The sequence below is a fragment of the Amborella trichopoda genome, chromosome 12 (genome assembly GCF_054954075.1).
Source record: "Amborella trichopoda isolate Santa Cruz 75 chromosome 12, AtrichopodaSantaCruz75HAP2 v2.0, whole genome shotgun sequence".
In the NCBI taxonomy this organism is placed as follows: Eukaryota; Viridiplantae; Streptophyta; class Magnoliopsida; order Amborellales; family Amborellaceae; genus Amborella; species Amborella trichopoda.
Genome location: NC_142347.1, coordinates 7984670 through 7999383, shown reverse-complemented (window position 1 = coordinate 7999383; position 14714 = coordinate 7984670). Strand labels below are relative to the sequence as shown.

The following is a 14714-nucleotide window of genomic DNA, read 5'->3' as shown; positions in this document are numbered from 1 at the left end:
AAAGCGCACCATATATATGGGAAAAAGTTTATATAGAACGGAGGCTCTAAACAATCAAACTCGAGCCCAACTAAAAAATTTCACTGCAAGAAGTTATTTTGATGCTCAAATATCCTCAAACTGATCATCTCGACATCAAGATGTATGGACATGAGAAAAAAATGGATTCAAGTTTTGAAAATAGTGCATCTTGTAATGCATTTTTGGACCGTAAATTTTCAAGTTTTCATGGACCTACTTTATATACACTATTTTTTAAGCTTTTAAATTTATAATTGAAGATGAAAGTATATTTTAAGGCTATCACAAAGATTTTTAATATTGAAATGACATTTCTTGACACTATTTGAAAGTAGCCTCTAATTTGATTGTTTAAAGCCTAGGCTCTATACAAACCGCACACACACATACACATACACATACACACACACACACACACACACACACACACACACACACATATATATATATATATATATTAAAGTACTGACACTATAGAGCATTTTATAATTGTACTTAACAAATTTTAGACACTAATATACCCTTTTTTTGTATATGAAGAATTTTTTAACAAGGGTATTTTTAGGGATTAGGAGATGCGTGACATCATCTGCATAGTATGTGTTTTCACCCACATACAGTACACTAGTAGCATTTAATGCTTCAAGTAGGTGATATCACACTTTATATGAATGATGTAATACCTCTCCTAATGACAAAAAAATATACTTATTAAAAAATATATATTGTATTACAAAACAAGGTTATATAAGTGTCTAAAATTTGTTGAGTACAATTATAAAATGGAGTGGTTTATATAGAGCCTAGGCTCTAAACAATCAAAATTAGAGCCTACCTTCAAATAATATCGAGAAATGTGGTTTCAAAATCATGAATCTTTGTGATATACTTAAAATACATTTTTATATTTATTTATAAAGTTTAAAGCTTCAAAAATAGTGGATATCGATAGATCTATGAAAATCTGAAAAATTGACAATCCAAAAATGCATTACAAAATGCACTATTTTCAAAACTTGAAATCCATTTTTTTTCATATGCAAACATCATGATGTCGAGATGATCAATTTGAAAATATTTGGCCATAAAAAAAACATTTTCTAGTGAATTTTTTGTACTAGGCTAAATGGTTGAATTTCAGGCAACCATTGTATATTAATATGATGCAATAATCTTAAAAAACCATTTTTAGGGCCATTTGTTTGATCCAAATTTTGAAATATACACTCTTTTTATTCTAATTAACAATTAACAAAAAAGAAAATTTTGAAAACACAACTTAGAAAGTATTTTTTTAGCCCAATTAACCTAGGCCATTCATTTTGGTGAGATACTTAGATCTAGGCCTTAGAAGGATTTTTTTATTTCCAATTCTTTTGGATGGCTTTATTATCATTAAATGAACAATGTTAAAAAAGAAAAAAATGATTTTGAGTTTATAAAGGCTAAGATTTTGAAATTCACAAAATGAATTGTCTTGATTCGTTTTTAAAGGGGACTCATTTTGATCATATCTAGGGTTCAAATTGATCCCTTTTTTTTTTGAAGGATTGATTATTGAGATGAAGAGAGTGTGTGTGCAAAATTTGGGGGCATACAAATAACAAGAACATGGTTTTCTAGAAGTGTTGTTGCATTACACTATGATACAACTGTTGCATTAGATCATAGCTCATATATATATATATATATATATATATATATATATATATATATATATATATATATATGTGTGTGTGTGTGTGTGTGTGTGTGTATGTGTGTGTGTATGTGTGTGTGGAAGATACTACAAAATGCCTTTAAGCGAAAATGAACAATGATTTGTCTACCTTTATCACCTTCCAAAGTTCATCGTACGGTCACGATTGTCCCGTAGTGTTTTATATTTCATTTTTTTTCTGCAAATCAGAATGATCTGAAATTTGGAGAATCAAAAATAGGAGAATATATGAAAAAATATTAAAAAAATAGTTAACATGAAATAAATTGACCAAACTACCCTCAAAAACTTTCATGGGTATTCTGGTCAATTATTTTTGCGAATTAATGTTTTTATATTTTTATTGAACGGAATAATTGACCAAAATACCCTCAAAATAGTTTTTTATTTTGGTCAATAATTGAGGGTATTTTGGTCAATAATTGACCAGAATACCAAATTGAGGGTATTTTGGACAATAATTTGGTATTTTGGTCAATAATTGAAGGTATTTTGAGGGTATTTTAACCAAAATTTGGTATTCTGGTCAATAATTTGGTATTTTGGTCAAATTACCAAATTGAGGGTATTATTTTGACCAAAATACCCTCAATTTTGGCCTTAAAATATCCTCAATTTGGTCAATAATTTGGTATTTTGGTCAAAATACCAAATTGAGGGTATTTTGGTCAATCAATTTGGTAATTTATTGACCAAAATACCCTAAAAATAGTTTCATGGGTATTCTGGTCAATTATTCTGGTCAAAAAGTTTCATGGGTATTCTAGTCACGATTGTCCGGTAGTGTTTTATATATATATATTTTTTTCTATAAATCAGAATGATCAGAAATTTGGAACGTGTACATAAAAAAAGAAAGAAAATTTACAGAAAATATAAAAAAAATATTTTACATAAAATAAATTAGCCAAAATACCATCAAAAAAACAATTTATATGAAATAATTTTTTTACATTTTTATAATTAATTCTTATTAGGTGCTACCCAAATAGCTCACACCCCTATCCCAAGACATACAAATTTCAAAAGAAGCTAATTCCCATAAAAGCCATATCCCCAAGACAAGCATCTCTAGGTATCCAATGCCTTTAAGCCATAAATTGCCAAGGACCATGGTGTTCTTGAGCTACGGATCTAATAGATCCATGGTTAGAAATTTTGTTTTTTAAACATAAATTTAGGTTCTGTTTGACAAAACATAGTATAAATATTTAAATTTATAAAAATATGAATAAAGCCACTGGCCGTTTTGCATAGTTATAAATTGTATATTATTCTAATATATCTTTATTTATGCATGTTTGATGGTAATTATATTATTCTAATATATCTCTTTGGGTTCTCGTCTTTTCTCTCTCTCTAAAACCCTCTTTCCCTAACAGCACCTTTTTGTCCGAGAAAATAGCGGCCTATAGTGGTTAGTGGCCAATGGTGGTTTAAAGGCCTCAGCTGAAGAGTAGAGAGTTTTTTTTTTTTTTTTTCTTTTAAGGGTTTTTTTTTTCTGTTGGGTATCTCTAATGTACATGCCCTGTAAGAAACAAGGTGACGGACGAATTGAATCGCGTAAAATTCACTTGAATTTTGTGGGATTATGATAATTATAGGTTCTTTAATATCCTTGAATATCAAGATATCACGGTGTCATCAAACATACCCTTAAGAATAAAAAAGGAAGGGTTAACGAGGGTAAGCAACCAAACAACCCCATATGTTTAGGGCTCGTTTGGATCATCTCCCGCTATTACGATGTATACACATAATAAAGAATGGAGTCTAAAGTTTTGAAATAGTACATCTTGTAAAATATTTTTGAATGATCGATTTTTAAGATTTTCATAAACCTGTTCGATCTACACTATTTTTTAAAATTTAAATTTTATAGTTAGAAATAAAAATATATGATTTTCAGTATTAAAACAGCATTTTTCCATATTTGAAGGTACGCTTTATTTTGATTGTTTAGAGCCTCGGCATCATACAAACACAACCCCGGAGAGAAAATAGGAAAAAGCCCGGGATTTTTTCCCATTTCCCTCTCCATGAAAACAGGAAAGAAAGCGAGAGATTCGTATTAAAGATGATGGTGTTTTTCGTCATTTATAAAGTTTGGGTGTATCATCATGCTTGCCGTCTTTATCCTGTACTTATAAAAGGGCCGATGACGTGCTTTTCTTCGTCTCTAAACTTGTTGTACAGGGTTTCCTCTCTCTCCTCTCTTTCTCTCTCTAAAACGATCGCAGTTAGGGCATCGGGCAACTTCTTGTTTCCCCTCTGTCTTTCAGGTTAGGCATCTTCTTCTTGTGATTGTGGGTTTCATTGTTTGTTTTCTCTCTGGATTATTAGGATTTCTTTCTTCTTACTGGTTTTATTCTCTCTTCTGATGATTAAGGTGTTTGTTTCCCTCTGAAAATTAAGGATTTGTTTCCTGATATCTGGTTTTATTCTCTTCCTGATTTATCAGCTTAGATATGTGTTTTGTTTTTGGTTCTTTTTTATTATCCTGTTTCTTCTGTGAGCTCTAGAATACTTGGGTTCACCCCATTAGAAATCTAAATGAAATTATTTGGCTTCTCCATCTCTTATTCAGATTCTGTTATCGAGATTTCCATAGCTCTTCCCCTCTCTATATATATTTGACCGGGTTTCTTTAGTCAGTTTGTTGTGTCAACTAACTAGGTTTTTGTCTCTGATGTTAATTTTTGTTTATATTTCGTGTTGTTTGTTAAAAACCACTTTTGACTACCTGATGCATGCATCTATATTTGTTCGATTCAATGAAGGAGGTTTTGTTTGTTTATGGCCTTATTGGTGTTTACGTTTCAGAATTGATTTGATTAAATTCTGTTCATTCGAGATGCAATTATTATTATGTTTTAAAATTCTTGTTACATTTGACTTGGATTGATGATTACAGGGGCAAATTCGTTTTTCTAGGAAACAAAACTAAGAAAAAAAATCAAAAGCATTCTTTTTTTTTCATGTATGAATTTGTTGGCTAGTTACATGTTTCTTTCGAATTCCAAAACAGAAAGAGACTGTACTGTTATGGATTTTATTGGCTTAAATAGCATATACACATATATGAGAGACTTGCATATCCTTCTTTTTTTTTTTTCTGCTTTTCTCTTTATTGTGGAAATCAGTCTTGCTCATAGTCATGGCCACATAGGTTTTTTGTGAAAATATGATATGCTTTAAACCTATTGAAACAATTTGTTGTTCCCTTTTTGGTGAGAGCTAATTCTTTGGTATTGTTAAATTTTTTTTGTGCAAATATGATATTCTTTAAACCTATTGAAACTATTTCTTGTTCTCTTTTTGGTGAGGAGTATGCACATGAGTTTCTTCCGCAAGTTGGTACCCCAAACATGTTTTGATGGCAAACTCAGCTCTACTTGAGTTTTCACTTGAGTTTTCAATAACGTCCTTCCTTTTTGTGCTTTTAACAGATTCAGATTTCATGACCCTGATGTCTTTATCATATAAGACTTGTGTTATTGTGATGGACTAAAGTCATGTCCTTTCACTTGTTCTAGGCAACATGTACGTTCATTAAGTGGTTAAGTGCCATGTTCTCTGTTCCAATCACTAAGAGAAGTATTGATCCGTCTCCTATGTATGGTGCCTTTCATTTTTATTTCCAATGTTTCACTATTGATAACATGTGGTAGTACTATGCAAGCTGCCTTTTTAAAAGTCTGTCGGAATTTTTATAAGGATCAGGTTGCCCATGGGTTATTGGATTTGAGGCGCAGGGAGGGAGGCTTGGTATTGTCTTCAAGATCGATGAAAAAGGCCTATGTTTTGCGAGTTGGAATCTCTTGAACTATGCTTTCATTAGATAGGTTTAAAGATCTATCGTGGATGTTTTTAGTAGCGTAGTAAGTCTTTGAAAACGGATACTATCAGTCTCTGAAAACCAATACTATTGGTCTCTGAAAACGGATGCTATCTACGTCCATAATTTTCTAGTTTCTGATCCAAAATTCTAAATCTTTAGGAATCCTTAGCCATTCAAAGAAATCCTTTGAGTTTCCTTAGTAGGTGGGCTGTAGATTGTGGATCAATAGAAGATTTCAAGGTGATCCCTTGGGGCGTTGTGGTTTCCCATTTACATATCACCAATGATGCTCTAATGTTCTAGGATTTCTTGACCGTTGCTATGAACAGAATCTATTTTTAAGAGGATTGCGAAGCTAGCAATCTTCTGGGGCTCTCTGAAGATGAAAAGAGTCTGTTTTTAAGGTGCGCGTTCCAATTGCAGGGGAGCTGAAGTAAAAATAAGAAGCATGAACGATCTCTTAGCAATTGTCGATAGAGTATAGTGGCATCAAAATGAATGAATTTGTGCGAGTCTGCGAGACTAAAGATATTTTTACTGAGTGAAGGTACAAATTTTATGATTTAATCTTCTGGGAAATGATTCTTGAGCTAAATTGCGCGGGTCCGTTGAAATTGGGAGACATAATAACATGAATGGCTTGATATTAACAGCATAGGAGGATCCCTTTGGGTTTAGAGAGTGTTCTCCACCAGATTGGGGGTTTTGTTTAAATTAATCTTGATGAGAAGCAATTTTCTTTGAGCATTTCTTGTGCTTCACTTGATTAAGTATGATTACTTGAGTGATTCACCACTAGAGGAGATTTGAAGTTCTCTAAATTGTTTGCACACATTTCATAGCATCCTTGATTCCTGGTTATGCCAAAGAGTTTTTTTTTTTTTTTTTGAAAAGGTTGACTATGCATTATGTATAATATTGTAAAGCTTTAAATAGTTAAAAAAAGTGCAACCCACATACCGGGTGCTCTGTCAGAACATTAAAACCAAAATACGGGGCTGTAGTCTTGAACAAATACACTACGATGTGTGGCGTGCTTATCAGTGTTGCATAAATTGAAAAATAATGATGGGCTATACATACCCACATTGACAAAAATGCCAGGTATGGGGTCCTCCAATGATGCAGTGGTCTAAAAGAGATGCTACTTACCATGGTTAGCCCCACTGTGGCACCCTCTCTGGCAACAGTCAACAATCTGGTTGGCTTCCTGTCAGATGTGCTGAAAGACACTCACAGATGCCTGCAAAGGTGAAATATATGGTTGAAAAAGGGATCTCTAATCTCGAGGTGCATTGAGCGGAAGTAGGAGCCCACAATGTGATGTTTTTGGAGTCACCCTCCATTATGAGGGTATTTTGCCCCAGGTTGCATCGAATCTTTGTAATTCTATGAGCAAAGCAATTGCAGCCCTGGGCTACCAAAGGAGCATCCATCTATGTTGAGCTTGATGAAAAGGAATAGAGCAGTTGCTGTTTTGGATTGTGGTTCAGTTAGCGAAATTGATGTTAGGGTGGACATTTTCTGCAGACACCTTTTTTTTTTGAAATATTTAATACAACTTCTTTTGTTGAGTAATAAGTATATTTCCTCTTTTAAGTAAAATTTGTAGGCATTGCAAACACAGTATGCTAACATTTATTTAATTATCTAGTAAAACATTATTATGTTTTGTACATTTGTTTCCTAAAACTAGTGACCTCCGCAAGCCACATGCTATGTTTGATTTGTAGCCCTTTAATGAGGTAAGTTGTCTGTACTTGCCTATCCATGTTTTGTTGGAATTCTTGATTCCGTAACTCATTCGAAGGAGTGAGCTACTTATTCCCATCTAATTTTGCTTCTATGGATCTTCAGAATTGAATTTTCATTATACCGCTTATTAGCTAGAGATGCATGTTGATGACATCTTATTCTAACCTCGCATGTGTGTTCCATTATTTAATTGCATGATGTTTCTTTATTTTCTTTTGGTGTTACCTTTCGACTGAATCTCATGATGGCAAAGATAGCCTTCACACTGTCTTTCAGCAGGAGAAAATGACAACGAGTTCTTTCAAGCAGGAGCATGACCTTGGTATGCAAGACTTAGTTACATTGCTAGATTCTTTCCATTGATGTTCTTCTTCTTTCATATTTCTATTGTACTCTTTCTTGCCAGAAACTCCTTGATACAAAATGACATAAAAAGAAATTTTTTTTTGAGATTTTCTTTGGATTCAATTTTCGATTGCTGTTTCTGTGTTTCATGCTTGTGTCCTTATATTGGTCTGCAGAGAAGAGACGCGCTGAAGCTGCTAGGATCAGGGAAAAATATCCAGATAGAATCCCAGTGAGATCTCCTTCTATATTTTATCTAGTGTCACTTTTTGCTATGAGTTTCTTTTACACACTGGCATTGCATTTGCTTTGTATGTGTAAAATAATGACCCAATTGGCTGAACAGGTCTTTCACACGTAGTTCATAATAGATATGGTTCAGATCTTTTTGATATGTTGTACCTTCTGTTTGTTGAGCTGATTTTCTGGTCTCATAATGGAATACTGGAATAGAACATTTTCCGTAATGTCTCCTTTAGAATTGCCTTGATTAGGAAAGGAATGAATGATCGCCGAGAAAGTTTGATCTGTCCTTCCATTTTAGTGGCCTTCAGAGTGGAACATGGGATTCTAAGGAAGCATTGAAGATCCAGGTCTAGAAGTGGGTTATTGTGAATTAAAATATTCTTCTTAATTGAAATATTCTTTTTATGCTAACTTCCCTGATAACATGTGACATTGTTGTGATGAAGATGATTTTGTGGTATTTATGTATCTTTCTTCTTCAAATATTATATGAATGTGAAACTTGTAATTAGTGCATGGTATGAGTTGACATTATTAAATTTAGATACCTAACATTCATTAGAGCTTATGCTCCTTCCAGCATTTCAGATTTGAAGAACTTTTACCTGATAAAGGAATTAGGTCCTTGTGGAGACCAATATGTGAACACAACAATCCACAAAAAAAGAGAAACTATAAGTGAATGTGCTAGCTTGAAAGATGTTGGAAAACCAGTAGACGTTTTGTTAAAATATGCTTTCCTTTTCGCAACTGACATAGTACTTGTGTCTCATAATTTCGGTTGGCTAGAATACAGCTACTGCTACTATTACTAGTATTACTATTACTTCTTGGTATGTGCAGTCTAGGTGCATCGGGCTCCAGAGCCACACCTCTTGTAGTGAGTCATTTCCTTGAAAATCCATCTTGGAGATGGATTGAGATCCCAAATTTTGCATGTCTTATCATCTCAACTGCCATGATCATGAATCTGAAATGACGGAATTCCTTAACGTTTTTTGTTTTAGACCGTTCATTTCATTTTTCTAAGATCATTAGATCTGCACTGTTTTTGGATTTCCAAATTTCATGGATTTGAGACGAAAATGGATTTGAGGGCATTCGGATGTGTGCTTTGTGTCCTAAATTAGGTGAAAACCAGGGTGGACAATGCATCCATCCTTTGGCAAATGAAAAGCTTTCTCCTAATTGATGGGCTTTATTTGTTTTCTGGATATTCAATTGGTTGGGGACCATTTGGTTTGCATCTTTGATTGTGAATACTATGGATGCCCTTTCGTTATGACTAGCTTTGTTAGGATCCTTTAGTAAGAGTTCTACAGTGTTAGTTTTGTATGGAATATTTATGTGTATTCTTGTTATAGTTGTGGTGCTTTAAAGCAATATGAATATGGTGATTTAAACGGACATCTCAACTTTTAGAGCACCCAGACATTTTTTAAAGGCATATGTTCGTTTGTTCCAAGAATTTAGCATTTGTAATATGACCAACTATTTTTTTTTAATTATTATATAAGAATTATATAAGATTGTGTTTTAAATATTGAGTGGTACATGTTATTTGTTATATCTTTAGGTGATTGTTGAGAAGGCTGAGAGAAGCGATATTCCCAACATAGACAAGAAAAAGTGAGTTGGTCTTACTTCTTACTTCTCTCTACCAATGCGTGCTTTCCAGGTATCATCAAAATATCCCATCGATAATCGAATGGTGGCATTATCTTATTAGGTACCTCGTCCCTGCTGATCTGACTGTTGGGCAGTTTGTGTATGTGATTCGCAAACGGATTAAGTTGAGTGCTGAGAAGGCAATATTCATCTTTGTGGACAATGTGCTCCCTCCTACAGGTTTCCCTCTCCTAAGAGTGATATACTTGTTAGCATTTGAATCATTGATTTTACTCTCCCCAACTCTCTTGCTTTTAGAGTCATATTCTTCTAGCATTATTTGAATGGTGTGTGTGTGTGAGTTGGTTTTCTTTTAATTGGATCTCTGAAAGGTTTAAAAAAACCTGCCTGACGCTGTGGTGCAAAGTCTTAGCACCATTTTAGAGATTTGAGGGTTTCTGTTTTTTCACTTTAGGGTTAAAAAATATACCCCATGACATTTTGATACAACAAACTTGGGTCAAAATGACCCATTGCTCTATTGGGCAAATTTTAAAAATCAAAATGACCCATTGTTCTATCGGACAAAATTTTAAAACCGAAACATGCCTTACGGTCGCCTATCCGCTTGGGCTCGCCCACCCAAGCCCTAGGTGCCCCCCTAGCCCGCTTGGGCATGCCCGCCCAGGTACAACTGCGGTTTAAAAATCAAAAAACGCCGTACGGCCGCCTAGCCCTTTTGGGCCTGCCCACGCAGGCCCTAGGTGCCTGCCTAGCTCGCTTGGGCGTGCCCTCCCAGGTTCAACTGCAGGGCAAAATTTAAAAATTGAAAAATGCCTTGCGCCCGCCTAGCTTGCTTGGGCACGCTTACCCAGGCCCTAGGTGCCCGCCTAGCCTGCTTGGGCGTGCCCACCCAAGCTTTAGGTGCCCGCCTACAACCGCCTGTGTAGGGCCGCCTCGATCGAGGTGGTGTGCGGTTTTTTAGTTTAGCCCGCCCAGGCCCCGGGCGGACCGTTTTTCTGTCTCTTTCATTTAGTCCGCCTAGGCCCCGGGCGGACCGTTTTTCTGTCTAATTCATTTAGTCTGCCTAGGACCGGGCGGACCGTTTTTTTGTCTCACATACATTTGTGTGTTTGTTTTTTGAAACCTTCTGTGTCTCTCTCTCACGCATTTGTGTGCTTGTATGCGTGTCTCTCACACATTTGTGTTCTTGTATGCGTCTCTCACACACATTTGTGTGCTTGTGTGCGTGTGCATGTGTGTGCATACTGTATTTGGCCGCAGTGGTGTTATTGAAGCTCTGTCGAACAGGCATGCAAACGCACATCAACAAACCTAACAAATGAATGTAATTGGGCTAAATGCAGTTTCTTTTGGTTTTGTGATGCATGCAGCTGCGATCATGTCGACAATCTATGATGAGAAGAAAGATGAAGATGGATTTCTCTATGTCACGTACAGCGGGGAGAACACATTTGGGCACTAGGCTACAAATGCTCATTTCCTTTTTATCGTCCTTATTATTATGTCCATGCACTTGTTATATACCTTCCTTCCAGGTACTGATGAATTGTACAGTCGGCCCTCTGTACATAGCCGTCCTTTGTTGCTCATGTTGGAACCTCCTTCAATATCTTATATGGGCTTCCCGACAAACTTTTAATATTTGGGTTCTCAATTGCACGCATCTCTAAAGTACAGGCGTGATTCTCAATAAATGACCTTGATTTTACCACCATTGTGTTGCAGTTTTTTTTTTTTTTTAAAATATGTTGATGGTGGGAATGAAGGGTTGGATGTTGTGTTAGAGGCATCCGCCCCCAACCACCCGTGTGTTTCTAAAGGATGAGGTTTCTGGTAAGGCCTAGGTTTTATGAAACAAAATAAAGCCTTGCTTCAAGTCAAGTCCTCGTCCTAAGCACTTGAAATCTTTATGATGCTTTTAAAATCAATTTCTAATACCGATAATGAAATTAAAAAATATATAAAGGTACAGGCCTCGCGGATTTATGTATTACTTATTTTTTAGGGTGAAATGGATGGTGGTCTAGATAATTTGTTACAATAATTATATTTTTAGAGCTTGAAGTCTTTTTAGATCTTGAAGTCATTTTAGAACTTGGGGAAGTTGACGGTCTAAGATAATTTGTGACAATAACTATAATTTTAGGGCTTGTGTTTTTTACAGTTAGAACGTTTAAGCCAAGATGTTCGTAAAGGTTGAATTAAAATTTTTGACGAGTTATAAAGTGAGGCTTCACTTATTTTAATATGGTTGCGGCCCTATCAAGCTATTTTACTTATCTAATGTATCAAAGCACTTGCTATGCTTTTAATTAGGGAAAATTGTTTCATGGGCTGGATGGCATTTTTACATATGCTATCTAGAAAGTGTAAAGCATCCATTTTCATCTTAAAGATGTTTTTTTATTCTATCTGAAAACAATGAAAACTAACTGTCTAAATGTTTTTTTATTAGAATTATTATTTTTAGTTTTTAAATTTATTTTTTTCATATTCATGATCTTCATGTTAGAGATTACGTATCTTTAAAAATTAAGGTCTAAAATCCATCTGAAAAATAGATTTATTAAGAGGCTTGCTTTTTTATATATGCGGGCTTGGCTGCATAAACGGACTCCTTTAATTAGAATCTGGTTTATATAATACGGTGCGCCGCAAAATTTGGAAGTGCGCTCTAATTGGATTGATGAAAGTTGCAACTTTGTAGAAACCGCACTGGAGATCCACTTTTTTGGTAAATGCAAACTGCTTATTTACTTCGTGCACTCCTCTTCAGATTGATTGAAATGTTTTTGACCAATATTATGAATTTTATTACTAGATAAAAGCGAAAGACTTCGTTTTTTTTTTTTGTTTTTTTGTTTTTTGAGTAAGCACATGTATTTCATTAAGGTAGTTACAAAGAAACAAGGAAAATAAAGAAAGAGAAAAGAAAGAACCGAAAAGAGCACAACCACAAGAGCAAAGAACGAAGAGAAGAGACACTTCTACAATTCTCTAGAAGTTGTAAGTTTGGCTAGATCATCGGCATCGGAGTTGAACCCCCCATGACATGAGCAAATACCACCTCACAGGACGTCAAAGCCATAGTGATTTCATCCATAATAACTCGCAAATTCCATAATATAACATCCGGCCATGTGTACCATTTGATATAACATTTGCTGAATCTCCTTCTATAATAACTTGGAGGTGTTCGTCGAGCCACTTCCATCTTGAGTGGTCAGAGTTTTGCTTCATTGATTTCACAACCATGCAACCTCCCGTAATAAGACCATAAGGTGGCTCCATGGTGATCTCGAAGAAGACCACAATAATCAAAGGCGTTTTGACGAACACTCCAATCAACCACAAGCGAAAGTTAGAAAGATGCAGCACCGAGCTTGAGCTCCAACCAAGAAACCTCCTCTTTGGCTGGGTGATTCGAATTTTCTCGATTGAACAAAGAGACCTGAAATGCTTATGTAACATTAATGGTCTTCCTCCAAATCGATCGAAGTTTACGAGGCACGTTTCATTCCTGCAACACCAATTAATAGCATTTTGAGAATCTCCTTCCACAGTGAAAACTTTACCCAATCAATAATCAACTAGTGTTTCAAACCCCGGATCGGTGGAACGGATCGTTAATCCTAGTGCAGGCTTGGACGACCCGGCTGCAGAATCCAGCTATTGGCTGGGTCCAAGTAACTTGGAATCGGTTTGGGCAACTTGCTCGTGTCGAGTTGGTAGGCGAAAAAGTGTCTAAAAAATAAAAATATATAAATTTTTTTTTTTTCAAAAAAGACGAAACAATGTGAACACTAAATGACATTAAAAAGTAGTGAAAAATAGATTTTGAAAAATCAATTTGTGATGAGCGGTAATTTAGAAATAATCTAAAAAATAAGGGAAAATGTAACAATAAGAATTCAAAGCTAAAATACTTTTTAATCTTTGCCAAAATAATAGAAAAACATATAAAAACACATTAAAATAAATTTCTTATTTTTTTTGGATTCTTTTCATATTTTTTTGTGAATTTTTTCAAACTTGGGAACTTGACCGCCAAACTAGGATTAACTGGACTTGCCCATGGACCGGTTCTAGGTAACCTGGCCGGGTCCTGTTCGACCCGGTTGCTATGTCTAACACCGGTTCAACCATAGATCTGTGTTGTATCAGTAATCTATAAAATATTACAAATAAATAAAATAAAATAAAATTAAAATCAAGATTTATAAGGTGGAGATTTAAAAAGAACCTAAAAAAATATTAAATAAGCTTAAAAAATAAGAAAACGATAAGTTTTTTTTTTTTGGTTGGGGTGGGGGTAGAGTAGTGTGTGAGGGACAAAGTCAAGACCCATATGATCCAAGAGCCAGTTCTGACCTAACCTATTCCCATCCTAATTGCTACCTCCATTTTAGCGATTCCAAAACGTGACGTCCAACATGTGTGCCAGACCGGTAGAACTTGTATATAGAGCCGGTCTGACACAACAAAATTGTGCCGGCCCAATTTTGTATTCAAGATGTATCGGTCTAGTTTAAAGAGTGAAAAATATAGCCTAGAAAGAGGATATTTTGGTTTGACTTTGGGGGGTTACAAATATGGAAAGCTCCAAGGTTAGGAGTGTGATTTGCACGTCTAAGAAGCAGAGTTAAAAAAGGGTCCCTATAATTTACCTTAAATACAACGAGGAGAAAATGGAGATTTTCAGAAATCATCATTTTCCCCTCTTTCGAAAAAGACGGGATTCACCAATTTGCTTACTTTGAAGTTTCTACTAAGATCTCGTATGAACCATTTGCCCCTTCTCTACCATGTCTTGTGATTTCCTTGCTGCTGCTTCAGCTTGGTGCTTTTTTGACGTCAACTGTAGAAAATTCAGAGAGAGAGTTGATGAAAAAAAAGAGGGGCAACCGGATTTTCTACTTAGCAAATCATCATCGTCCAAAATAATGGCCGGTACTTTGGCTGCAGCCTTATAAAAGCATTTTTCTTTTTTCTAATGATTTGGAACCCTAGATTGTTAGTTTAATGGCAGCCAGGGGGTTGAGAATTGATTGGGGATAAATCTTTTGAGCTTTTAGTTAAAATTTTCTTTTTCCTTAATTGATCAAAAGATGAACAAAGATGGTTTTATTTTTTCCTTCACAATAACAAATTAAA

At 35.1% G+C, this 14714-nt stretch overlaps 1 protein-coding gene and 1 long non-coding RNA gene across 9 annotated transcripts; one reads left to right on the top strand and one right to left on the bottom strand.

The window, feature by feature from the left end:
• The first annotated feature begins 3975 nt into the window (after positions 1–3975).
• LOC18445612 (autophagy-related protein 8f) lies at positions 3976–11271 on the top strand. 8 transcript variants are annotated; one of them, XM_006855748.4, is made up of 6 exons: positions 3976–4023; positions 7617–7659; positions 7859–7914; positions 9505–9557; positions 9658–9776; positions 10931–11271. In XM_006855748.4, the coding sequence occupies exons 2-6, from the start codon at positions 7623–7625 to the stop codon at positions 11020–11022; spliced, it is 357 nt and encodes a 118-aa protein (XP_006855810.1). In that variant the 5' UTR covers positions 3976–4023; positions 7617–7622; the 3' UTR covers positions 11023–11271. The 8 variants fall into 8 exon arrangements, with proteins under 8 accessions (XP_006855810.1, XP_011627562.1, XP_011627563.1 ...); XM_011629260.3 differs by having other exon boundaries at positions 7614–7659; XM_011629261.3 differs by having other exon boundaries at positions 7595–7659.
• A 1274-nt stretch (positions 11272–12545) lies between these two features.
• LOC148779418 (uncharacterized) lies at positions 12546–14418 on the bottom strand. Its single transcript, XR_016045628.1, has 2 exons — positions 14316–14418; positions 12546–13080 (listed from the first exon to the last, which is right to left on the bottom strand). It is a non-coding gene; the product is annotated as an uncharacterized LOC148779418 (long non-coding RNA).
• Positions 14419–14714: the final 296 nt, after the last annotated feature.